General features: G+C 45.9%; 1 protein-coding gene across 1 annotated transcript; it reads right to left on the reverse strand.

Moving 5' to 3' along the window:
• Positions 1-4,569: 4,569 nt before the first annotated feature.
• On the reverse strand, positions 4,570-22,581 carry uqcc1 (ubiquinol-cytochrome c reductase complex assembly factor 1). Its single transcript, XM_087841134.1, has 9 exons — positions 22,382-22,581; positions 19,888-19,992; positions 18,046-18,153; positions 16,727-16,799; positions 14,497-14,554; positions 13,933-14,041; positions 6,423-6,500; positions 6,063-6,176; positions 4,570-5,313 (listed from the first exon to the last, which is right to left on the reverse strand). The coding sequence occupies exons 1-9, from the start codon at positions 22,460-22,462 to the stop codon at positions 5,179-5,181; spliced, it is 861 nt and encodes a 286-aa protein (XP_087697260.1). The 5' UTR covers positions 22,463-22,581; the 3' UTR covers positions 4,570-5,178.
• Between the last annotated feature and the right edge of the window lie 1,986 nt (positions 22,582-24,567).

Genomic DNA, 24,567 nt, shown 5'->3' on the forward strand with positions numbered 1-24,567 from the left:
AAGGATCAGAAAGATGAAGAATTATTAAAAAATGATCAAAAACACACAAAAGTGCAACAAGCAGATCAAATGGGCCACGGGGAGGAATACAAGCAGTTCGTTCTTGACTGAAATGACTCGACAACAAAGGAAAATAACACAAATAAAAAAGCAAAAAATAAAAATAAACACTGCAAAACTCCCAAAACAACCCAAACAGGCATAAAACCACCAGGAGGAAATATGACAAATAAAACCGTTAAAGAGGAAAAACCGGCTTAAGGCCCATGTGGGGTTGGAGGTCGTGTGCAGGAAAGACAGAGCCGAGGCCTCGCTGCCTCTCAGACCATCAGACTCGTGTGTGTTTGCTGTTCTCGTCTCTTTCTGGTCACTTCAGTGTGAAAGTTTCACAGGTTGGACGATGAAAACGAGGCGAGGGGATAAAAGAGCGCGAAGGAGCCGAGACGTCAGCTCGCGTGTTACTCAAAGTGAAAACAAAGACGCTTCTCTGTGACGTCTCGCCTTCTGAGGAGATGACTAAGTGACCGCTTCCTGTTTGCTGTGGAGCTTTTAACGTCCCGCTGAAGGTCAGAGGCGTCGCGTGCAGGCTGTAAAATCACAGAGGTGGAGACCAGCAGAGAGGGAGGATGACGTGAACGTTTTCTTTTTTGGGTCATTTTCACGTGCTGAGCTCCACACTGACTCCATCAGGCACAAAGCACACAGTGTTACACAGTCTGCACAAACTCCAGTTTACAGAGTCTCCGAGGACAACGGTCCTCGCTCTCAGCGCTGCGGGAAACATGAACAAAGGAATAAAAGCCTTTTGTCATCGATGAATATTTCCCAGCAACACGTGTGACAACTGATGAGACTTTTAAACACTTTTTTGTTTGTCAGGGTCAAAAAATACCAATAATGAAACACTTCTTACACACTGTGTAAGCCATGCTGGCTGAGAGGCACCAGCACAGTCCAGAGACTCCAGTTAGTGAAGCTGAGCAGTGTTGGCACACCTGTCAATCAAAGCAGCCACGCCCCTAACATCAAGCCTCATTAAAATCCAAAATGCACGGGACGTTTTCAGAGAATCCAAACAGGTGAGTTAGTACGGAGCCCCGCAGGGGACATGGGAGAAAAAAAAATTAAGACGGACTTTTGCGAGATCTCGCAAAACAAACTCGGGATCTCGCAAAACTTTTGCGAGATCTCGCAAAAGTTTTAGCCGCATTCTTCCCATTAGCTCGAAGCTAACGGGAGCTCTCGACCTCCCGTTAGCTTCGAGCTAATGGGAGGTCGAGACCTACTACAGCCGGGAGGAACACCGCTTTCCCGGCTATCGTGCCTCGACCGCCCGGTTGGCTTCGAGCCAGCGTCCGAAGAATGCGGCTAAAACGTTTGCGAGATCTCGCAAAAGTTTTGCGAGATCCCGAGTTTGTTTTGCGAGATCTCGCAAAAGTCCGTCTTAATTTTTTTTTCTCCCGTGTCCCCTGCGGGGCTCCGTACGGGACGAGCGTTTTCAGAGAATCCAAACAGGTCCTGAGCAGCTGTCATGAAGCAGCATGAAGTTGCATATTTTTACACGGCAGTCTTTGAGGACTGACTCACTGCTGGAGCCTCCGATGGACATTAGAGGAACTGCAGGTTTGGGTACTTCTCACTCAGATTCCACATCTGGACCTGAACGCTGGAGCAGATCTCCTCCTTTGCAGGACTTTTGGAGGAATCTTGAGAGTTTGACCATCCAGGCCGAGTCTGCATGTGTTTTGTGGACTCTTATGATGGAGAGTGGTTTGTGCTCAAGTGTGGCCAGGATGAGAGCCAACACCTCCACAGTCCTGGTTTCTCTGCTGGAAAATGGTGCAAGGATCTAAGTTTAGAGTTCGAGTATCTTGGGATCTTCACATCTTATTCACAGGTAACGAGGCGGTGGAGCGCGACGTGGACCGGCAGGTTGCTGCGGTGTCAGCAGTAAATACTCCCATGCCACTCCTCTGCTGATTCAGCTGCTCCCTGTCAAGTTCAGGGTCCAATTTAAGATCATAATCATGACTTATAGCGCCCTGCACGGTGTAGCTCCAACTTACTTAAGTGATCTTCTTCTTTCTTATCACCCCAGCAGGTCCCTGAGGTCTTGTGACCAGGCTTGCTGGTTGTCCCGCATACAAGGTTAAAAACAAAAGGTGACGGAGCGTTTGTATCAGCGGCTCCCTTTGAGTTTGAGATCTGTCATCAGTCACGTCTTTTAAAAATCTGTTTAAACTTGCGTTTGATTTTGTTTTAGATTTTATTGTCTGTTTTCTGCCTCTGTAAAGCACTTTGTGATTTTATCTTGAAAGGTGTTATATAAATAAAATTTTACTTACTTACCTAATTCAGGAGGACTTTTGATTTATGCTCCACCTTCACCTCCGCTCATGGGATATGGGTGATGATCAAAAGAGTAAGGCCCCAAACACAAATGAGTTTCCTCTGTAGAGTGGTTGGGATCAGCCTCGGAGACAGGGTGAGGCGCTCGGGCATCTGGAGGGAGCTTGGAATCGAGTTACTGCTCTTCTGTGTCTACAGAAACCAACTGAGGGATCTGTTAGGATCTCTCCTGAGGTTTTACGCCACAGGAACCAGAACCAACTGGAGAGATTTGGTATCCCTGGCCTGGGAACGCCTCGGGACCCTCCAGGAGTAACAGGGAGAGGGTCTGCCTAACCTGCTGACACTGTGATGAGATCACAGGATGTTCTCTGCACTGAGATCATTTATTGGGTATAACGGTTTCATCGATCGCTGTATGTAAACGACTTTACTTCTTTATAAAGTTTCAAATGTTTTACGCTTCTTAGTGTTTTGGCCCAACATAAAGAAATAAACATAAATGTGCTTCCAGGTCCAGCTGTGTTATTGTCTGTTTCATGTGCATGGAGAACACTGACTTGTGGCTCAGTCTTCCTCTCAGAACAAAGACGGGAATGTGATTCAGGATCAGCCGCTGGCTTCTGCACGATCAAACGTGGAGTGTGGCGCCCTCTGCAGGATGAATGAATCTGTGCAGAGAAAACTGGTTTTGTATTAATGCAACAATTCAGAAACAAACGCTCAGACCCTGAAAACAGTGTCAGCTTTCATTTGAGCAGGTTTACGTCGATTTGACCCTTTCAACGCTGGCCGTTCAACACTATCACCCAAAGTGCAGAGTTTAAAGAAAAAAGACTCACATTTCAGCCGATTAGTCTGAAGAAAGCTTTGACACTGTAAACCTGTGCAGTGGTGGAAAAGCAGCAACGTCACTGAGGATATAAACAATCATTTGTTTTGTTGCTCTCGTGGGCATCTCCTCTTAATTTTAATGATCATCTCTGTCCTCACAGTACAATTCAATTTTATTTATATAGCGCAAAATCACAACAACAGTCGCCTCAAGGCGCTTTATATTGTGCAGTAGATACAGAGAAAAACCCAACAATCATATGACCCCCTATGAGCAAGCACTTTGGCGACAGTGGGAAGGAAAAACTCCCTTTTAACAGGAAGAAACCTCCAGCAGAACCAGGCTCAGGGAGGGGCGGGGCCATCTGCTGTGATTGGTTGGGGTGAGAGAAGGAAGACAGGATAAAGACATGCTGTGGAAGAGAGAAAAGGCACAACCATCACCAACTACAGGCATCACTGGGTACAGCCCGTCAGTAGGTATCTGGAAGTTGGCCAATGACAGGCTGTTTTGGGTGAAGGCATCCTTACAGGAGCAGAAACCTTGACCAGAACAGGACACCACTCGTCCAGCATCCCACAGTCCAACTCAGCAGCGCAGACGATCCTTTTACTCTGATAGATTTTGTATTTCCTGTGCGGCAGCGCCTCGTGATTTCTCTTGAGCTGAGCTCTGACAGTGAAGGTCAATCTTCTGTTTTTTCTCTCTTCCTTATAAACACATTCAAGTTTCAAAGACAGACATCAGGAAAGAAACAACACAAAGTATGAAGGGCGCTCTCACTCTGTACAAGCACAGACACGCCCACGTGTGCCTTAGATTAGTTCATGATGTTACGCAGACCTGAACATGTGCAGGAGGACAATCTGACATTATCATTATTGAGCTCGAGCCTCGAGCAGAGGGCGCTTATTGGTCCGTCACAGCTGAGTGACGTCTGTCTTATTTTGTGTGGATTATTTCTGACCTCCGACCATTTAATTATGAGTATTGATTAGGATTATTAATCTCTGGCTCTCTTCCACAGCACGTTTCGTGCCAGATGGCCCCGCCCCTCCCCAAACCTGGTTCTGCTGGATCTTTCTTCCTGTTAAGTTTTTCCTTCCCACTGTTGCCAAAAATCTTGGTCATAGGGGGGGGTCATCTTATCAGCACCTTGAAGCAGCTGTTATTGTAATCCATATAAATGCCATACAAATAAAATAAAATGCAAATTTCATATTTATAAGGTCAAAGAGCTTTTTTCCTTTAATTAAAATTCTTCTTCCTCTGCTGCAGCCATTTTTGTTGCCACGGTCACCTGGTGTTAGCAGCAGATAAATAAACCACAAGTTTGGATTTAATCTGAGAAAACTGAACAGAAAACGAGTCGGGAGCAGACGGCGTTCAGAGAAAACTTTATTTATTCACTTTTTAAAAACAAGAATGACATCGTGTCTTTGAGGGTTCAGCTTCCTGTTGCGGTGTGAGAGCATCGTGGACGCCTCGCTGACAACCTACAAGGATCATTTTAACCTCACAGAGCAAAACTTTATTTAAACACAGTGAAGGAGCAGTAACAGACGTCTCAGACGACACCTCTGCAGGAGAAGAGCAAGCTCGAAGGTACAAAATACTTTATAAATACAGCGTGGCGGTACTTATAAAACTGAGATAATATAAATATGTGTGTGTTTTCACAGACAGGAAGCAGCGGATGCTCTCAAACCCAACAGGACAAAGATGGAGGATGACGGCGGCCCACAATCCTCATCCCTGACTGTCTAATCTACATATATACACTGACCCTCCAGAATCAGACCTCCGGTGGACACATCATTGGGAGAATAAGTGCTCTGAACACAAGAGGAAGAAAAAAAAGCTACAACAACAGACCTGATGTCAAATTAAAATCTCATAACAATGAGGAGAGGAGGAGTCATGAGGAAAAGAAGGGGAGGAGAAAACATAACCGAGGAAAGGATGAAAGGAAACTGAAGTGCAACAAGTGTCTGTCACAGTCCGGCATCGTTGTACGTGGGTTTGACCACCTTCAGGATGCTCTGTGCGTTCTCCTCCACCAGGGGGCGCCACTTCACCTCTCCTGTGAGCAGCAGGTCGTCCCCGTCCAGCGCGTCGATGTACTGCATCTGCACACAGCAGCACGTCCACATTTACTGCGTCATAAACTTCTAAGGAAACACATCAGGTACAATTTCCAGGTTCCATCAACATTTTGAACTACTCGCACGTCCATCAATCCTCTGCTGCTTCTCTGGAGTTGAGTCTCAGGGCTGCAGCCTAAGCAGAGAGGCCCAGACCTCCCTCACCCTTCCCTCCTCCAGTTCATCCGGGGAACACCGAGCTGTTCCCAGACCAGCTGAGAGTGTCTCATTTCTACCCCGGGAGCCTCCAGGTAGGACATCTTCACTCAGGAAGAAACATCCCGAGTCCTTCCTGAAAGATGAGCCTCGCCACCTTTCCGAGAAAACTCACTTTAACCGCTTATTACCGCAAACTCGTGTTTTGGGTCATTACCCAGAGCTCACGCCCATCGCTCAGGGTAATGACGTAGATGGACGGTAAATAATCAGCTTTAGCACTGCTGAAGAACTCTCCTAATAAGCCCCGAGCTCTCAGTGCAGACGTGGAAAACCAACTAATTCTGTCGGGCAAGCAGCTCACTGTGGGAGAGCTCTCTGCATGGAGACGTGCACATAAACCAGTGAGGGTTAAACCCAATTTGCTCATCAGCAGAAGACTCTGGATTCCTGTGGTTACGAAAACAGATGGAGTCAAGCCTGGAGAACGTTGGCCCGAAGCATGTGCCGAGGTCTTATCAGGACATCACACAATTCAAATGCAACAAAGTGAGTGTGTTAGGAAGACAAAAGCTCACCTGTTTGCGGACGTACTCCACCATGAGCTCCAGCTGTCTGGGGTCTTCACACTGACGGTTGAACAGGTTTCTCCACAGAGCCGCCGCCAGCACACAGTCATCGGACAGGATTCCCTGCAGGCACCAACACACGTGTTCACATGCATGAAGCTTCTTCTAACCTGATATCTGCAGTTGATGTTTGCTGACATGTCCCAGCTGTGTGATCCAATCAGGATCCAGACTTTGGACCGGAGTTAAAATTGAGTGAGTCTGCAGTGCATCTAAGATGAACTCTTAAAGGAAACAGATTTCCAGTCGCCTTTGAGCCGAGTTTGAATCTCGGCTGTAAAACAGCAAGTTTAAAATTCCTTGTCTTACCTCATCGTATCCAAATATCGCTGCATAGAAGGTTTCGGTCATCGCTTTCATCGCTTCCTTTCTGTGGATGGCATCAATCTGCATCATTAAACAGAGGAAGACCAATCAGAGTGAAGCACAGCAGAGATCGAGAATATATTTGTACATTTGTTCCAGGCAGAAACGTCTGGGCTGGAAAAATGAAGCCAAGGCTGAAGTGCAAAAACCTGCAGTTCCTCTAACGTCCAGCAGAGGCTCCAGCAGGGAGTCAGTCGCCATAGACTCGCATGTTAAAACTTTACAGCAGAAATAAACATGTTTAGAGTCTGACACACAAACTGTTTGGTCTCTGCGGTGAATTCTTCCTTCATAGCTGCAGAGGCGGTTAAATTGCAATAAGGCTTAAAGTTTGAATATTAGGGGGCGGGGCCTCTTTTTGACTGACAGGTGGATGGCGACACAGGCGGCTGTAGCTGCTAGCTGTCTGCTCTGTGGACTGTTTGTGCTGTCAGAGCCTTTTGGTGCATTTTTAGTGACATTATCTGACCAATAATATGGCTGCTGTCAGGTTAACTGTATGGGGACGCTGAATGTCCAGTCCCAGGTTTGTACAAACACTTCCAATAATTTTGGAGAAGTCAATATTGAAAGAAAAAAAAATTAAATAAAGTACAGGTTCATCATTTGATTGATCAAAGACGTTTTGATAACTAAGTAAAAACGGCAAAACATTCTGATTCCCAATTCTTTTTCTACGTTTTCTATTCATATACACGATACTTTTCACCATTTTTAATAGAAAAATAAATAAATTTAAAAATCCACACATTGACCAGTAAAATCAAAAAACGCTCCCTGTGCTGTTTATTTGTTCTGCTGGACGACTGAAGCTCTCGGGCCGCAGGTGAATCACACGGATCATACTGTAGGGTCTGTGCGAAGTTTTGCACCAACGCTGTCGTGCACACAGCAAAAATAAATGTGAGAAAACCTTCCTGCTGCCGCACAGCCGGGTTTGTCGCCACTGAATCCAAAGGTGAGCGTTTCCTAATGCTGCACAGGCTGGAGTGTAGAGAGTGCGGGCGCTGAGGAGGCGCAGCAGTGATTACGAACGTGGAGAAAATGACCGATGTTTTTCCTGCGCTCTGCCTCAGCCACTATGAAACCTTAGAGCAGCTCCAATCACTGCTGCTCGCTGTATAAATATAAGCTGCTCATGTAGAGCTTGATTAGGAAATTTGCGTTTTAGGAAATCAAGAAAAAAAAAAGATGATTTTCCAAGGAAAATGTTCACGGCTGCATGGATGTTTATCTAACTCGCTTCTTGCTTTCCTCGTCTGTTCCTTTAAAGATATTCAGTTTATTCATATTTATGACTCTACAGTCCGATAAACACTCCTGATCTGATACACGTACAGCTTTGGCCATCAAACAGTGCTGCAGTCGCAGCGTTAGTGAATGGTGCTAACGTCATGCAGCTGTGAGGTTGGGAAACCTGCAGTCAGTCAGCAGCAGGAGCTCCCGCTTAAACGCAACGTCCGGACTAAAAGAACGTTCGGGAATCTCATCAGATGGATTATTCAGCAAGCATCGAAAAAATAATAAGACTTAATAAGAATGAAAATAAGTCAAATTCTTCTGCTAACTAATGCTTTAGATGGAAAAATGTATTTTGCTGTTGCATAAATGTGCAAACGAAGCTTTTGGACTGTTTGAATATCACAGAGGGTAACGTCACAGTCAGCTGTGCACAGTGAGGCTTCCTCAGTATCTCTGACTGCTGTATTCAGGTTACTGCTGTTATCTGCTGTTTGTAAAAGGCTCAGGTCGTGATAATGATTGAAATGTGACATCATGAACGGACGGTTCACTAAAAACTTTAACTTGCTAAATAAAAATGGTAAATGGCCTGTATTTGTAAAGCGCTTTACTAGTCCCTAAGGACCCCAAAGCACTTTACACATCCAGTCATCCACCCAGTCACACACACACACATTCACACACTGGTGATGGCAGCTACATTGTAGCTACAATGTAGCAATGTGGCTACATTGTAGCTACAATGTAGCAATGTGGCTACATTGTAGCTACAATGTAGCAATGTGGCTACATTGTAGCTACAATGTAGCAATGTGGCTACATTGTAGCTACAATGTAGCAATGTGGCTACATTGTAGCTACAATGTAGCAATGTGGCTACATTGTAGCTACAATGTAGCAATGTGGCTACATTGTAGCTACAATGTAGCAATGTGGCTACATTGTAGCTACAATGTAGCAATGTAGCCACATTGCTACATTGTAGCCACAGCCACCCTGGGGCGCACTGACAGAGGCGAGGCTGCCGGACACTGGCGCCACCGGGCCCTCTGACCACCACCAGTAGGCAACGGGTGAAGTGTCTTGCCCAAGGACACAACGACCGAGACTGTCCAAGCCAGGGCTCGAACCGGCAACTTTCCAATTACAAGAAGAACTCCCAACTCTTGAGCCACGATCGCCCCACAAAACACAGAGGAAATGTCCCCGAGCGCTTCCACAGATCTGCTGGCGAGCACTGAAACAAATCTTTGATTATCAAAACATCAGCAGATCGTTTTTCTGCCAGCAAATGTGTCGTTTCACCTTTCAGTCTGACTACAGGAGAGAAACTAGCTGAAAACAGCTGCTCTGTGTGTACAGCTGGGACGTAAAGAAGCTGCAAACTTCCATGACTTAAGTTAATGACTTCAGCGTAAGGTCAGAGGTCACAAAACAAGTGAGCTCTGAACAAGAGAAACGTGAGGTCAGAATCGACGTCTGAACATCTTTACTATTGAACTTTAAAAGAAACCGGACTTTGTTGTAACTCTGTGCTGACACGCTTGACATACAGAACACGCAGGTTTACGTACACGTGCTGACAAAAGGTCACGTATGCAGCTGTGAAAACACCTGCCGCGTACGCGACCAATGCATGCGAGCCCACGCTGCAGGAGTGACCTCACAAGCCAGACTGTAATTTCTCATCTCTGACCTCTTTCTGTCACACGAAGCACAAGGAGCAAAACTAAAGAGCTCCTTAATATGAAGAGCGCTGAAAGCTGCTGCTTGGCTGCCGCTGAGCTCGCTTTACAGCCAAGAGGCTGTGATGAGGTGTGGATTCACACCTTCACTACCAGTCAACTAAATCTCCAAAGACCAGTCCCTCCTGCTCCCACCTGAACGGCAACCCTCTGATTTTATGAGTGTTTACACCACATGCTTAGAGAAAACCTTTCTGCTCCAATAAGGAAAGCTGCATCAGGCAGAAAAGCAAGTTGTGATGTTTTCCTGCACTGGATGAAGCTCTGACCCGTCTGCAGTTCTGTTTTTATTTGAAGGCACGAACCCGAAAGACTGTGACGCTCTCGCCTCTCCAGCGTTTTATCAGCTCTGTTCCTGTGCTGCACGTCTTTCAGCTCAGTGTTTAAAATACTGGCAGCAGCCAACAGCACCCCTCAGCCTCCTGGTAGATACAATAAAGATCTCAATCTCAAAATCCCACACCGCCTTGTACTCAAGTTAGGGCGATCGTGGCTCAAGAGTTGGGAGTTCGCCTTGTAATCGGAAGGTTGCCGGTTCGAGCCCCGGCTTGGACAGTCTCGGTCGTTGTGTCCTTGGGCAAGACACTTCACCCGTTGCCTACTGGTGTTGGTCAGAGGGCCCGGTGGCGCCAGTGTCCGGCAGCCTCACCTCTGTCAGTGCGCCCCAGGGTGGCTGTGGTTACAATGTAGCAATGTAGCTACAATGTAGCTTGTGGCTACAATGTAGCAATGTAGCATTGTAGCTACAATGTAGCTACAATGTAGCTTGTGGCTACAATGTAGCTACATTGCTACATTGTAGCCATCATCATCATCATTGTAGCTGCCATCATCAGTGTGTGAATGTGTGGATGACTGGATGCAGTGTAAAGTGCTTTGGGGTCCTTAGGGACTAAGTAAAGCGCTATACAAATACAGGCCATTTACCATTTATTGCATTCACAAGACTTTCAGAAAAGTTGACCCATGACCTTGAGGTCGAGGTCCCTGAGATCCAAACTCATCTGATGTTTTAGTCTCAAGTTATCGCATTCACAACCTTTTTCGTCAGGGCGGTAGCCATCAGCTAAAACTCGCTGTAACTGCAGCCCACGAGCTGACGGGGTCTTGGACTCCAAATATTTCACTGCCTCGGTGAAGAATCGGGACCAGCTGAGGCTTCAGTGCGGACATGAAGCTTGGGATCAGGCGTGGGAACCTGGAGCTGTGCATGGATCGTCTCGGATGTTCTATTGGACGAAGTTTGGTCGGCTTTTGACGTCACATTCCTCCCACAGCGTCTCCTACTGAGAATCCTCAGCATGAACTTTGACTGAGAACAGTTGAACCCTCAGTCTTCCTCTTCACATCGCTGCGGTTCACTTTTCCGTTTTCATTTCTGTCCAAAGCTCCAGCTGAGCTGTCTGATTTAGCTGAAACCCTTCAGTCAGAACAGCGTCGATCATCTAATTCAGCCAAAAACTCGTAAATCCTCTTTTTCAGGTCTGACGTAGCGTTTGTGTGTTTTGGTACGATGACGTTTTGTGAAGGATGCTGAGACTGTGGATCGTTTTAACCCTCAGCAGCACCAAACTGTTTGATTTTGGAGAATTTTAAAGCGCCTAAAAATATCAGGCTTAACCGTAAGCGGAGGGTACAAACGTGTAGTTCATAAACGAGGCTCAGAGGCAGGCGTGTCTCAGTTTGGGACTACGACGTGAGGAAAGAAGCGAGGATGCTCTGAGGAGTGAGAGCAGACTGCTTTGACCCTGTTTAACATCCTGCCGCCCTACATTTACATTCTTTGTCACAACTCTTTAATTCTTAAACGCAAACACCCGTAATTAAAGTGGGTTTTTCCCCTCTGTTAGCTTTGAGACTCGAATCCAGAATAATCTGCATTATAGACGGACAAAGTGTTTCTGAAAGCTTCGTGTGCTCAGAGCCCAGATTTATGTCAATGAGCGACACTTCCTGGAGCTGCTCCACTGACAGAAAATAGAGGAACGACTCTGTGGACACGGCGGCCGCAGCCAGGCTCGCTCTCCGGGGATTTGTTGGCACAATTACGCTGATGTAAAACTTTAAAATCAACAAAACCTGCATCCTTTGTAGCGTGCAATGGCACGGATAAAACTGAACGCACTGTTGCATCAGCTCGAAGGGGAAATGTGGCTGAAATAATGAATATTTATTTAACAGAATGACATTTCGCTTGGAGACGTGTTTGTGTAGATTTGTGGCGATTTAATGTCACAGAAGCACTTCTGAGGAACCCGAGCTGCTGTGGAAAATACTGCTGCTGTCAAGCCTGTATTAATGCAGTAAAATAATCAGTCATCAGCGTGTGCTCGTTCTCGGCTCTTCAGTTCCAAACGTCTGCCCTGCTGAAGTTTTCATGTTTCATTCTGGAGCTAAAGCGATTAAGTTAATTACGTTTAATAAAGAAAAACAATCAGAAAGCCAGTTTTCAAACTTTGCCCAGCGCCAGTTTCTAAATGATGAACATTTCCAGCTTTTGCTTTCTAAAACAGTAACTTAATACCTACGACTTTTGGACAGTTCGCTCCTGCGGCTCCCTGACCCGTGGCAGGAGGTGTAGGGGTCTGGTGCTGTGTGGATTGGGCCGCGGTAAGGGGCGGACACCCCTGCGGGCCAATCCCTGGTTGCCAAAAGTGGCTCTTGGAACAGCACCCCTCTGGTGGGGAACAGCCTGAGTTCAGACTCGGACTCGCCTCAACAGTGTAGCATCTTGAACCCGGGGCTGGCCTCAGTGAAAGGTGGTGAGCAGGGGGGGTCTACTTTTATCCCCCGAACTTGGCACCTGAACAGAAGGTTGCTTACCTGCGTCTGCAGGTGGAAATAAGTTGAGACTATGTGCCCAAAGACAGCTCAGGGTACCTTTATTACCTGGATGGGTGGAGTGCTCGAGGGTGCAGTGAAAGCTGGAGGGGCGTGGCAGAAGGAATGGCGAACCGACCTGCAGTCGTTTGTCCATGATGGACACTTAAGCTTCACGCTGCTCCTTTAACTGAGAAGATGATCTATGAATGGTCCATATTTAATAGATTTATCTATATGAGGTTATTTGACAAAGTCAGCTAACCAGTGCTACAGTCGAGCCTCGTCCTCCCCGTGAGGACAACGGTTACTGGACGGTGCAGCTTACAGGATCTGCAGATAATTGCAGCTGGGATAAGCTGGACTGAGCATGCCCAGTGAGCTGGGGTTGTATCGGTGGTCCGGAAAGCAAAGGAAACAAAAGAAATGCTGACTTTGAATCTTTGTGGTTTAGTTTGTGGGCGGAAAACTTCAAGTTTGCAAATCCCAAAATTACAGAAACCTTTTAATTTACTTCAGAGCGTACGATAGATCTGTGTGCTCTGATCATGTGACTTTTCTTTCAGAAAACAGGGTTTCCTGCATTTCTTTGCAGCTTTCAACAGAAAAAAGTCAAAAATATTTTAATTTCGTTTGAGTAAATAATCCCAATTATTCAAAGTTCACATTTCGAGCAGGAGACAACTGTTGTGTCTATTCTTGTTTTCTCATCTTTTCACTTTCATGCTTAAGTTGAAAACAGTCTAATCACCACACGTCCATGAACAGTTGGTGACTGACATTATGAAGCAAATGCAGCAGCTCAGTGGAGCCGACTCAGATCAGGGTTAGACTGCACAGCAACACGAGTCCTGTTCGTGGCGAAGGCAGTTCGTACGTGCTGATTGACCTTCACGTCACACAGCTGTGAAACACTGACCGTGTGCACGCTGCAGGAGCCACTGCCAAAGCATTCCTGCTGGAACCTGAAGATCCAGATTCTGTTCCAGCAGGAGAGCTGGCTGAGATAAACGGGCAGGAGCGCAACCTCTGCTGCGGCCGTAACCACAAACCAATCAGCCGAGTTGATGCAAAAGCTTGAACACAGGATTTTTGTCACTGAGGGAGAATTCGAGTGAAAGCTTCTCTGGTGGGAATTAAACAGCTGGGAAAATATCTGAATTTGCAAACTCAGCTTCAGTAAACAACCCGAATGAAGAGTAACAGAAAACCTTTGTTCACGATCGTTTTAGTTTTTCCTCAAATCTTTTAAACCAAGAATAAATCAGGATTTCAGGAATCAAACAAACTGCTGGACGAAGTTCCAACAGGCTGAGATCTTTGTCCCAGCAGTGACGCTGAAAAGTGGAAATACAGTCACATGACATTTACAGCCTGCGTGTGTGTGTGTGTGCACTTCACGATATGACAGAGGCTCTGGTTACAGCTGTTGCTGTAGTTACCGCGGCTGCTTTGTTGGTATTGCTTCTGTTGCTTTCGTTTAGTTGCAGAAGTTATGCAGACGTTGCTGCACACGCAGAGCTTGGTTGTCTCTACGTGTGTTGGTGTCTTTGTGGAGATTTTAACACTCTCAGCTGAGACTGTCTCACCTGCTTTCACACCTCTGAATTTCATTTTTTCCCTTCAACATCAGAAACATAACGTACCCCCATGATTTTGCTCCTCTGCTCCACATCCTCCCACATGGAGTGCACGATGTAACGGCACATGTACTTCCCCTCTCTGCCCTCCTGACGCATCCGCACCAAACACATCCTGAGAGCACAAGAACACAACAAGGAGACTGAAACGAGCGCACAGCCTTAAATCGCTGTGACGAGTGAAGCCGTGTGCTCATCATATGAAGAGCGTCACTGTCCCAGCAGGAGCTACACCGACATCATTACATCATTAAAAACTCGATCAGACGCTTCCAATTACACCACATTAACACATCAATAATAATACAATTATATATTATATGCATTCTCTCACTGTGAACTGGATTCTTTGCTACAGAGGACGTTTAATGTGAAGGAAGATAACTGTCAAAGTAAAATTACATCACATGACACACACAGAGCAGCAGACAGCGCGGTCGACACGGACCAATCAGCACACAGATTCCTCAGAGCAGCAAACAAACCATCTGATTGGCTGATTGGATAAATCCAGCTGCACAGGTGTACCTAATAAACTGGTAGCTGAGATGATGTGTTTGTGCGACTCACCATACGTGCAGCTGTGCAACCAGGAACCAGGAGTTGAGAGTGTCAGGGAGGGTGCACTCTGAAACACACACATGAGGATTCATTAGGATTCTCTGCACGTCACACCTGCGTCACACTCTACATCAACACAGAGTAGGGCTGTTTGACGTCACCGTATATGTCGGATGACGATATGAAAATGTCTATTGTTTCATTTTACACATCATCATTGTTTCAAGGTGTCGCAAAAACTGTTTGCGGGAACATTTTTCATGGTTTTGATGGTCACTGTAGCAGCTACATTCATGGGTTAATGTTCTTATATTTAAAATAAAAACACTGGAGACAGACAAGTGACTGTTTTTACTAGGGGTGCAACGATACTCGTATCGATATTGAACCGTTCGATACAGCGCTTTCGGTTCGGTACGCATATGTATCGAACAATACAAAATTTTTAATTTATTTTATCAACTTTCCTTCTGACGGTGCTGTCTGTGTTGAGCGCTCAGTGGATCTGCGCTCGACAGTGCAGCCTAGGCGGAGTAGTCGAACGCAGATTCACTGAGCGCAGCGCAAGCTAGCAGACAGAAGCTAAGCTCTCTGTTGCAACATGACAAATTGAACCTCCCCCACCCTCATTCAGATCTGGCGTTTGGAACTATTTTGGTTTTCATGTGACGTATGACCCTGAAGGTAAGCGCGTCATGGACTAAAGTAAAACAGTATGTCAGATGTGCCATGCAATGCTCAATTACATTGGTGGGAACTAGTGTGTTAGCGCAGTTAGCTCGTTAACGTGCTGGCCGTCCAGCCCCACGCACGGGGCGATCCGCGGTAGCTCGTTAACGGAGATTTGCCGTGTTGTGGCGTTAACATCATTTCAGATTAACGCTGACAGCACTAGTGGGAACACAACGAATATGACTGCACATTTACCCCGACATCATCCTCGTGCAAAGACAAGTGGAAGCAGACAAAAACAACAAGCACGCATGCTACAAACTTTAGCCGAGTCATTTAGACAGCCGTTAGCACATGATTCTCCTTATGGGGACCTGATATGTTTAATATGCTGCTGAGAATATAGCCCAGAAGAAGCGTATAGTAGAGCTTTTATTTTGGAAAGAGACATTTCTCTGTAATAAACTCTCTTTTCCAAAGATGAGTGATTTCTCCATCAGATAGATTATTTTTTTTATTACTTTGTTGTTTCAGCAACATTCAATTTAAAAACTGTACGTTTGAGTTAAAATATATATTTATAATTTTAATAAATGACAAATTAAAAAGCATGAACATTTTTTTGTATCGAAAAAATATCGAACCGTGACACCAAAGTATCAAACCGAACCATGAATTTTGTGTATCGTTGCACCCCTAGTTTTTACACGTTGTCGTTAGCAACAACGAAGGTAAACCCAGCATGTGGCTCTGCCGTCCGCTTGTTCATTTCCCACATAAATCTTTCACAATAAAGCTGAAGATCTTTTTGAGATTTTTCAAAATAAATGACGACAAACAGAAGAACCAATCAAAACAAATCGTGCATTTTATTCCTAAACGAGGGGCTGACTCTGTAGCACGGACATGGTTTGGGTATGAGAAGTCACCAACACCTCAGACTCAAACGGGACAAACCTCTGCTGCCACCGACACAAGAGTCACGTGACAGAGTGTGCAGAGAGTTTACTGATGAGAAGCAACAAAGAGCCGCCAGGTGCTCCAAATAAACCTCAGACTCAAGCGTTAGAACGGGCTTTTCCCCGCAGCACACCGTGTGATAAATACTGTTACAACTTATGTCTAAAAATGTATCGTTTCATGCATTGAGATTCACAGAATTTACAGAAATTGTAACATTTGTGTGATAAATATGGCTGCCGGGACGATAAATGAGATTTTGGCACTAACATAAGATGTGCTTTTCTTTTTAAAACACTCATATCTGAGAGTTTAAGGTGAATAAGCAGCAGAGCTGAAGGTTTGAATGTCTCCAAAACACAAAGCGACACATTTACTGTGTCACCTGAGCGGGAAGGTGACGATACCACAGAACGAGGACAAATCCTCAGCTCAGAGTTGAATCCTTCACACGTGAGATTTATATTTGAGCTCTCCGGTTTGTTCTGCGTTTGTGTTTTATGTTACTGAGAAAAGTTGTTCTTCAGGTTCAGGTGGGAACAAACAAACAAACAAACAAACAAACAAACATGACGGCGGCCCAGGGAGCCGAGCGCGGTAAACTCACTGTCGAAGAACTCGTCGTAGTTGATTCTCTCCACGCAGCACGTGTACATCCGCAGAGCAGCGATCTTGATTTTCTGTGGAAACAAAAACATCATGTCTGACGTCGTCACTCGGTAACCACAACATCGCGCTCACAGCTACAGCTGACAGCGCGGAGTTGCTCGCAGTATTTCAATCAGCTGATTCTCGTGATGTCACTGACATTCAGAGATGGAGGAGGGGCTTAGTGATGGCGTTTGAGGGCAGCTGAAGGAAAACACCAACTTCAGAGCGTTGTGGCAAACATCACTCATAGGAAACGCCTCGGCAGGCGACCCTCCTGCGATGGCGCCGAGACACAACACGCTGGCTTCCTGTTGAAGCTGTCAGGCGGCCACGCTGCCCGAGTAACAGCCAATCAGCCTTTACACCCCAGCGGCCACAGTGCAGACACTCGTTCCAGCCTTTCTTTACGCCTCCTCGTCCTGCTGGCTGTTGTGTGGGAGTAATTACACTTCCTGCCTAGTGTAAACGCACCACTACACTTCCATTACCAACATTTGTCAATGGAAACGGGGGGGGAGGGGGGGGGGGGGGGGCTTCTTTTATCAACAGCGAGCATTTCTGTGGGATTATTCTGGGATCTGTGCGTCTCCGACGGCGGTTTTATCTGTGGAGTAAACACGCGCAGGAGCAGGACACGAGTTCGAAGGTGTGCCAGCGAGCCGAACGCTGCCGGTCCGGCGGGCGGCCCAGCTCTTTGCTCGCCTGACATTCCTCGGCACACACGCAACCTTTCCGCCTTTAGCCAAAACCTCCCACATCACTGAAGCTCCAACTGTTTATTCCTTTAGTGACCTGTGCATTCCTGGAAAACATACCGACTAAAAGAGTGTGAATATCACTCCCACTGCAGTGACGTTATTTGTATTTTTGGCCTTCTGCGTGCAACATCTTCCATAACAAATGTTTTATTACTCTGTTGTGTCCAAGTGCAGTTTGGTTTTATTCAACCACAGCGAGCAGGAGGGGAAACGCTGCACTGACAGTACAGGTAGAAACGTCTGACCCGACACACCGGTTCGTTTTCGTTACCTGTTGACCAATCAGGGTGGCGCACATTCATCAGAAGGTGCGTTTAAAGGACGTGAGCGTGTTGCTTTTGAATGAAAGGTTGTTAGAGTGCAGAACGGACACGTCAGCAGGTAACAGGTGGCCTGAGAGGCACGTTAAACACATTTAACATGACACTAAGTGCTCGTGTTGACTTCACACATCAAATGAAATCACCATCACCTGCTCGTTCTCAGCCCACGTCTCACCCGTCTCTTCTGCACTCACCCATTTATTGTATTTGAGCGGTCCCGTGAAGCCCATCGCCTCGATGAGCTTCGTGAAGGCGCCGACCTCCTCCTCAGTGTGCTGATGCGTCTCCTTCACGTTACGGAGCTGAAGGACAAAAAGAAAAAGTGGAGCGGTGAAAAAACGACAGCGAAGACAGAAACTGCTCCTTCAGCAGGTGGGACATCAAACGTGTGTCCTCGTTAAATCAACAGCACGTGACGACGCACCTGTGCGGCGCGACCTTTACCGCTCACTAAATTAATACGCTGACCTACTCCGAGCTGCGCGTCGTCTTCGTGCTTTGACAGTTTTATTACAGCCATCACGACCCCGCTAACCTTCATCGGGACGCGCAGATGTGCTGAAGCTTTCTCCCAGTTTTCAAGCTTCATTAAAAACAACAAAACCAGTCGGAGCCTCGAACACACGGAGCAGGCAGGAAGTGCTTTAAAGGCACGAATACGACACGACTGAACTCAGAATTCATTCAATTCATCCTGAAATCCAAGCAGGTGTGAAAAACTACTGAATAATCAACCCTTTAATCCTTTAAGACCTACCATAGAACCAAGTCCGCCAGAGCTTATATTATATGTTTACATGCTGTGGAGCCATTTTTGGGAGCATTTCAAGTTGATATACATCAATACAACCATTACAGCCCAGATTTTAATAATATGTCTGCATTAAGTGCATAGTAATTACATAAATTGCAAAAAAGTGCAATAAACTACAAAAAAATTGAAAATCGTTTTTGTTTTTTTAACATATATTTCTAGTTAGAGAAATTTAAGAGGCTTATCCCTCAAAACTGTAAATACAAAAAAGTTGCACAAAATAGTTTCCCACCACAGGAAATTTATTTTGAGTGTCTTCATAGTTTTATTTTTGAAATACACCAATTTTTATACACTGCAGGAAAAATGAAAATAAATATTATAATGCAAATTTGCAAAAAAGCAGCATATGCATCAAAATAAACTATTTCCAGCAGTGCAATATGAGTCCTAAGCATCCCAGAAACAACACAGAAAGTCATAAAGTCAAAGATAACTTTTAAAAACACCAGTATAGGCTCATGAGGCCCTAATGGTAAAAAAAAAAAAAACTACATTTCCGTGAAAATGACGTCACTTCCGGTTTCGGGCAGGTCATGGCGGACATGCAAAAGTTCGCTCTGACGTCTATTCCAACGTAGGAAGTGTTACGAACAGCTGATCGGATCGGCAAAGCGTGTTTCTGGAATATTATGTTTTTGTTGCTGCAAGTGCTTTTTATGCAGTTTTTGCAAAGCTATATGTGGAAGGAAACTGTGACCGAGGACAAGCTGATGGCATAAGATGTAAGTACAACTCCTCCGGTTTCATATGCAAAAAAAATTATTGCGCTAGCTCACGTGGTTGCAGAGCTACCGGGATTTAAAAATAGTTATGCAAAACGGAGCGTGCTGCTTTGACCGGCTTTAAAGGGTTAAAGAAAAGAGGAATTACAGTTTATTTGTTTTCATTTAAGCAGAAAATGTGAACAGACACATGTTGTTTAGTTAGTGGACACTTTTACAGAGATAATAAAAGGCTAAACAAAATGCCTCCGAGATGACGGAGCTGGAATCGACCGAGTGAAAAGTGTTATTTATCAGCAAACAGTATATATTTATATTAATTCTTATTTTAAGAATCAGAAAAGATAATAGGAGAGCGCCCCTCCTTTTGTGCTTTCTGTTTGGCATATCGGTGGCCCACCCACTGGGACAAAAGAGCTGCACAGCTGTTTTTAAGCAGTCCATCTGTGGGTTAAACAATGAGGGTTATTTGTTCATGTGCTTGCGTGAGATGTTACCTGTGTGGCGACATGCAGCGTCCGGCACGGCGTTACTAATGGAGAGGAGACGCCCGCCTGCTGACAGGCGGCCAGCGCTCTGAAACAGGCTTCCTGATCCAACCCCTGCAAGGAGAGAGAAGTTAAGTCAGGCTGAGCACAAACGATCGACTGTTTTATTTGTTGACTTGTTTTTAAAGACGGATCAAACACCTGCTCGTCTCCCACTAACAGCAGCGATCTTCACATCACAGCTCAGTGTTGTTCTCAGGTTTAGCCAGTTTTTGTGACCCTTTAGCTTTTTTGTTTGAACTGCACGAAACATCTTTCGTTAACCCTCTGACTGCTGGACAGGCTTTTTCTGAGTCAACATTTATAAACTGATTAAGTCTCTGCATCACCCAACGACCTGCAACAATAATCTGATTAAGTTCATTCAAATCTGAGGCCGTGGTTCTCAGCCGGAAAAGGGTGGAGTGCCCACTCCGGGTCGGGGATGAGTTCCTGCCCCAAGTGGAGGAGTTCAAGTATCTCGGGGTCTTGTTCGCGAGTGATGGGAGAAGGGAGCCGGAGATCGACAGACGGATTGGGGCTGCGGCTGCAGTGATGCGGACGCTGCACCGGTCCGTCGTGGTGAAGAGGGAGCTGAGTGTAAAAGCGAAGCTCTCAATTTACCGGTCGATCTACGTCCCTACCCTCACCTATGGCCACGAGCTGTGGGTAGTGACCGAAAGAACGAGATCGCGGATACAAGCGGCAGAAATGAGCTTCCTCCGAAGGGTGGCTGGCCTCTCCCTTAGAGATAGGGTGAGAAGTTCGGCCACCCGGGAGGGGCTCAGAGTAGAGCCGCCGCTGCTCCACATCGAAAGGAGCCAGCTGAGGTGGTTCGGGCATCTGACAAGGATGCCTCCTGGGCGCCTCCCACTGGGAGGAGGCCCCGGGGCAGACCCAGGACACACTGGAGAGATTATATCTCTCGGCTGGTCTGGGGACGCCTTGGTGTTCCCCCGGATAAGCTGGAGGAGGTGGCTGGGGAGAGGGAGGTCTGGGCCTCTCTGCTTAGGCTGCTGCCCCCGCGACCCGGCCTCGGATAAAGCGGATGAAGATGGATGGAAGTTCATTCAGATTTGTAAAAACATGATGTAAATTTAAAACCTTTCAAAATGGACTAAAGCTCAAAGAGAATGAAGAGACCGCTGCTATGAGCTGATGGCCTAAACTGCTATATACTGTGTCAAAGAGACACTGAGGGAACAAAAACAAATATCAAACCTCAACATCTGCATCAGCACAGCTGCTGGCAAAGCTTTAGTTCAATTCTCAAAAAACATTTAGTACCTAAAGAACCTTTAGACTGTTTATCTGTGAAGGCACCATTTATGCTAAACAGTATTACAGACTTCAGCGCTTCAGTCTTTTTCCAGGAAAAGCACCGCTTACTTCAGCGAGACGAAGCCCAAACATCCTGCATGTATTAAAAGAGCCCGCGTGCATTAGACACCCTGGACCCTCAGACTCTGATATTTAAATGTCCAACTTTACAGCAGGAAAAAAAAAAACATGTTTACAGCCGGATACAAAAATCCTTTCCCTAATCTAATTTCATACTCGAGTTAGGCGACTTTGAGTAGTATCCCAGCTGTGGATGTGTGCTGCTTCAAGTTTAAATGTTGCTGCTCGTGCTAGTCGGCACTAAAAGTAGTAGTGAGTTACCCTCACTTTATTATAGTGCGGCGGCACCTTGGTGCGCAGGCCTGACACACAGCAGCACGTCTCCGAAGTGTAACCGAGTCCACGGTGCTCAGCTGGTTATTTTCTGACACTTGGATCAGCTGACTAGGTGACAAGTCCCTGAACTGAACTTATCGGATTAATAATATGGCGGCTGTGCCACATTATTTGTCATATTTGTCTCTGGTCCAGTTTTTGACAGTAAACCATTGGACGGTCTATACTGGTCTATTTGTTGCACCCACATGGTTTGTGGACAGAGCCCGCCACTCAACCGTTGTTCACTTCTACCTCCTAAAAACATCATCAACACAAACAGCTGACACGTCCATCATTTACATACAGTCTATGGTTCAGTGACCCATCAAAATATTTGGACCAAAACGAAGCTCGAACACGTGACTGATGAGTAATTTCATTATCTCGGGTGACAAACACGTTATTATTCATATATGACAGAAGCCTTTGAACGTGTGATGTAGAGTTTCTGTGCTCGGTGTAAAGAAAGCCTTTAAACTGGGAACGCACTTTAGAGCTGTTACTGCGAGTCTTTGGTCGAGTTCGCCTCCATTAATCTGAGCCCTGAGATTAATCCTGCTAATGGAGCTCGCAGGCTGTCCGTGTGAGTCTGTGTGAAACTCAAACACACACGGAGGCAGATGAGCGCTCACTCCGTCACCTGTCGCCGTGTGTTCACCCAGCTGTCACCTCGAACATCAGCCTCAACTTCTTCACCTGTTAGCCGGCTAAGCTAACAAGCTAACGCCAGCGGGGCGTTTCTTACCTTGCCCCCGGCGGAGGCGGCCCTGCAGGCGGACACATGAGCGAAGCTTCTGGCGGCGAACTGCAGCGGCCGCCGATACATGGCTGCACGAAGACCCGCTGTTAAAGCCGAGAAGCGGGCTGCAGAGTCACGGAGGCTCCCTGCACGGAAACCTTCTGGTTTGGTAACAGCAGCAATGTCAACGGAATCTGTCCGGCACTGAATAGTGTCCGGGTAGAAATATACAAAGTGAAGAAAGGGTCCGCTTTTAACCCGCTCCGATTAAAGTTGAATCTTTCATTACTGGAAAAAGAACTTGGAGCCTTCACTGAAGTTAAGCAGGAATACTGCACTGCAAAAATACCATTCAAAAGAAAGCACACTTAAAGCGCTAAGCTCAAGCATTTCAGGGTAAGATAAGATAAGATAAGATAAGATACCCCCACCCCCCAATCTTAATAAGGTAACAAAAAACAATCAAATACATATAAACACACACACACACACACACCCTGATCCTGGTTCTGCTGGAGGTTTCTTCCTGTTAAAAGGGAGTTTTTCCTTCCCACTGTCGCCAAATGCTTGCTCATAAACAAACATTTTAATTGTAATTCCACAAAGAGTAAAGTAACTGTACACTGGAGGATAACAAGCTTTGTAAGAATTAAATCTACTGACAAAGACAAATGTGACGTTGACCTTGAGTGCATTTCCAGTGAAGACCTATTATCATTGTGTGTAAGCTTTGACCAATCCTCCAAGAGGTCTCTGCATGGATGCACTAACAAATGTCTCACAATAGCATGAGCTTATCAGTCCTTTGGCTGTGCTAAAATAAACTGGACACATAATTTTAAATGTTTGCTTTCCATCCCACAGAAAATAGGATTTTCCTTCCAGGAATACTGCAATGATGCAACATTTCCCACCAAAGTCACATTCAAGGATGATACAGCAGGCTGACATAAACCATAATTATTCTTTAAATCTGTAAAAAGTCTTTGACAAGGAAACCCGATTACCTCTCCGTCAAACTTGCTTTGTAGTTAGAGCCAATAAACAGAGTGGAAACATCAGTGGGACGCATTAAGACTTTAAAAACAGTCTCATGTTCTTTGTGGACACAACAGCTGAGGTAATGTTTGACTTGCCCCTCCATCACTTTCAGTTTTTCCCGTGTCTCAGCTGGAAGTGTTTGTGTGTGCGGGGGTCTCTGTCGTGTTGCAGTTAGAAGGTCACAATCATTAACGGTAACCTTCAGCAGAGAGTTGCACTGTCGACACCTCAGCCTGAACGTGAGAGAGGACAAATATTGTTCGAGGCCAGAGAATGAAGTGGTCCTTCAGAAGAAAGACAAACAGGAGTCCAGGAAAGACAAAGAGAAACAGAAGGAAAAGGGTGTGAAAAGGGAAAAGTGGAAGGTCGAGTGCATTTTCACGGAGGAAATGAAATCAGCGGCGTCAGATCGATGCTGAACACAAACTCTTACAAAAATACTGCAGCGCTGAGTTATGAGACACAAACGAGCTGGAGAGGCCAGGTCTGGTTTCTGCTTCCTCTGCAGTCAGTCTGAAGTTTTACTCCCTACGCTGACCTCACCTAACAACACACACACGCACACAGACACACACACACACACACACACACACACACACACACACACACACACACACACACACACGCAGACCCTAATTCCAAAAAAGTTGTTTAAAATGTAAATAAAGTAGAATCCAGTGATTTATAAATCTCACACTCTACACAATAGCACATAGAAAAGATTAGAAAATGTTCAAATTTTAGAAAAAATATGAGCTCATTTTGAACTTCATGGCAGCTGCTTGTCTCTAAATGTTGTGCAGTTTCCCCTCTTCTTTTAAATGGTAAATGGCCTGTATTTGTATAGCACTTTTTCTAGTCCCTAAGGACCCCAAAGCGCTTTACACACCCAGTCATCCACCCATTCACACACACATTCACACACTGGTGATGGCAGCTACATTGCAGCCACAGCCACCCTGGGGCGCACTGACAGAGGTGAGGCTGCTGGACACTGGCGCCACCGGGCCCTCTGACCACCACCAGTAGACAACGGGTGAAGCGTCTCGCCCAAGGACACAACGACCGAGACTGTCCAAGCCGGGGCTCGAACCGGCAACCTTCTGATTACAAGACGAACTTCCAACTCTTGAGCCACGATCGCCCCACTA

This window comes from Neolamprologus brichardi, chromosome 5 (genome assembly GCF_056152115.1).
Source record: "Neolamprologus brichardi isolate AB-2024 chromosome 5, ASM5615211v1, whole genome shotgun sequence".
In the NCBI taxonomy this organism is placed as follows: Eukaryota; Metazoa; Chordata; class Actinopteri; order Cichliformes; family Cichlidae; genus Neolamprologus; species Neolamprologus brichardi.

Coding starts and splice junctions, on each gene's coding strand:
- uqcc1 (XM_087841134.1), bottom strand. CDS start 22,462: ATGTATCGGCGGCCGCTGCAGTTCGCCGCCAGAAGCTTCGCTCATGTG. Junction 19,993..22,381: donor CCGCCTCCGCCGGGGGCAAG/GTAAGAAACGCC, acceptor CTCTCCTTGCAG/GGGTTGGATCAGGAAGCCTG. Junction 16,800..18,045: donor CGCTCAAATACAATAAATGG/GTGAGTGCAGAA, acceptor TTGTTTCCACAG/AAAATCAAGATCGCTGCTCT.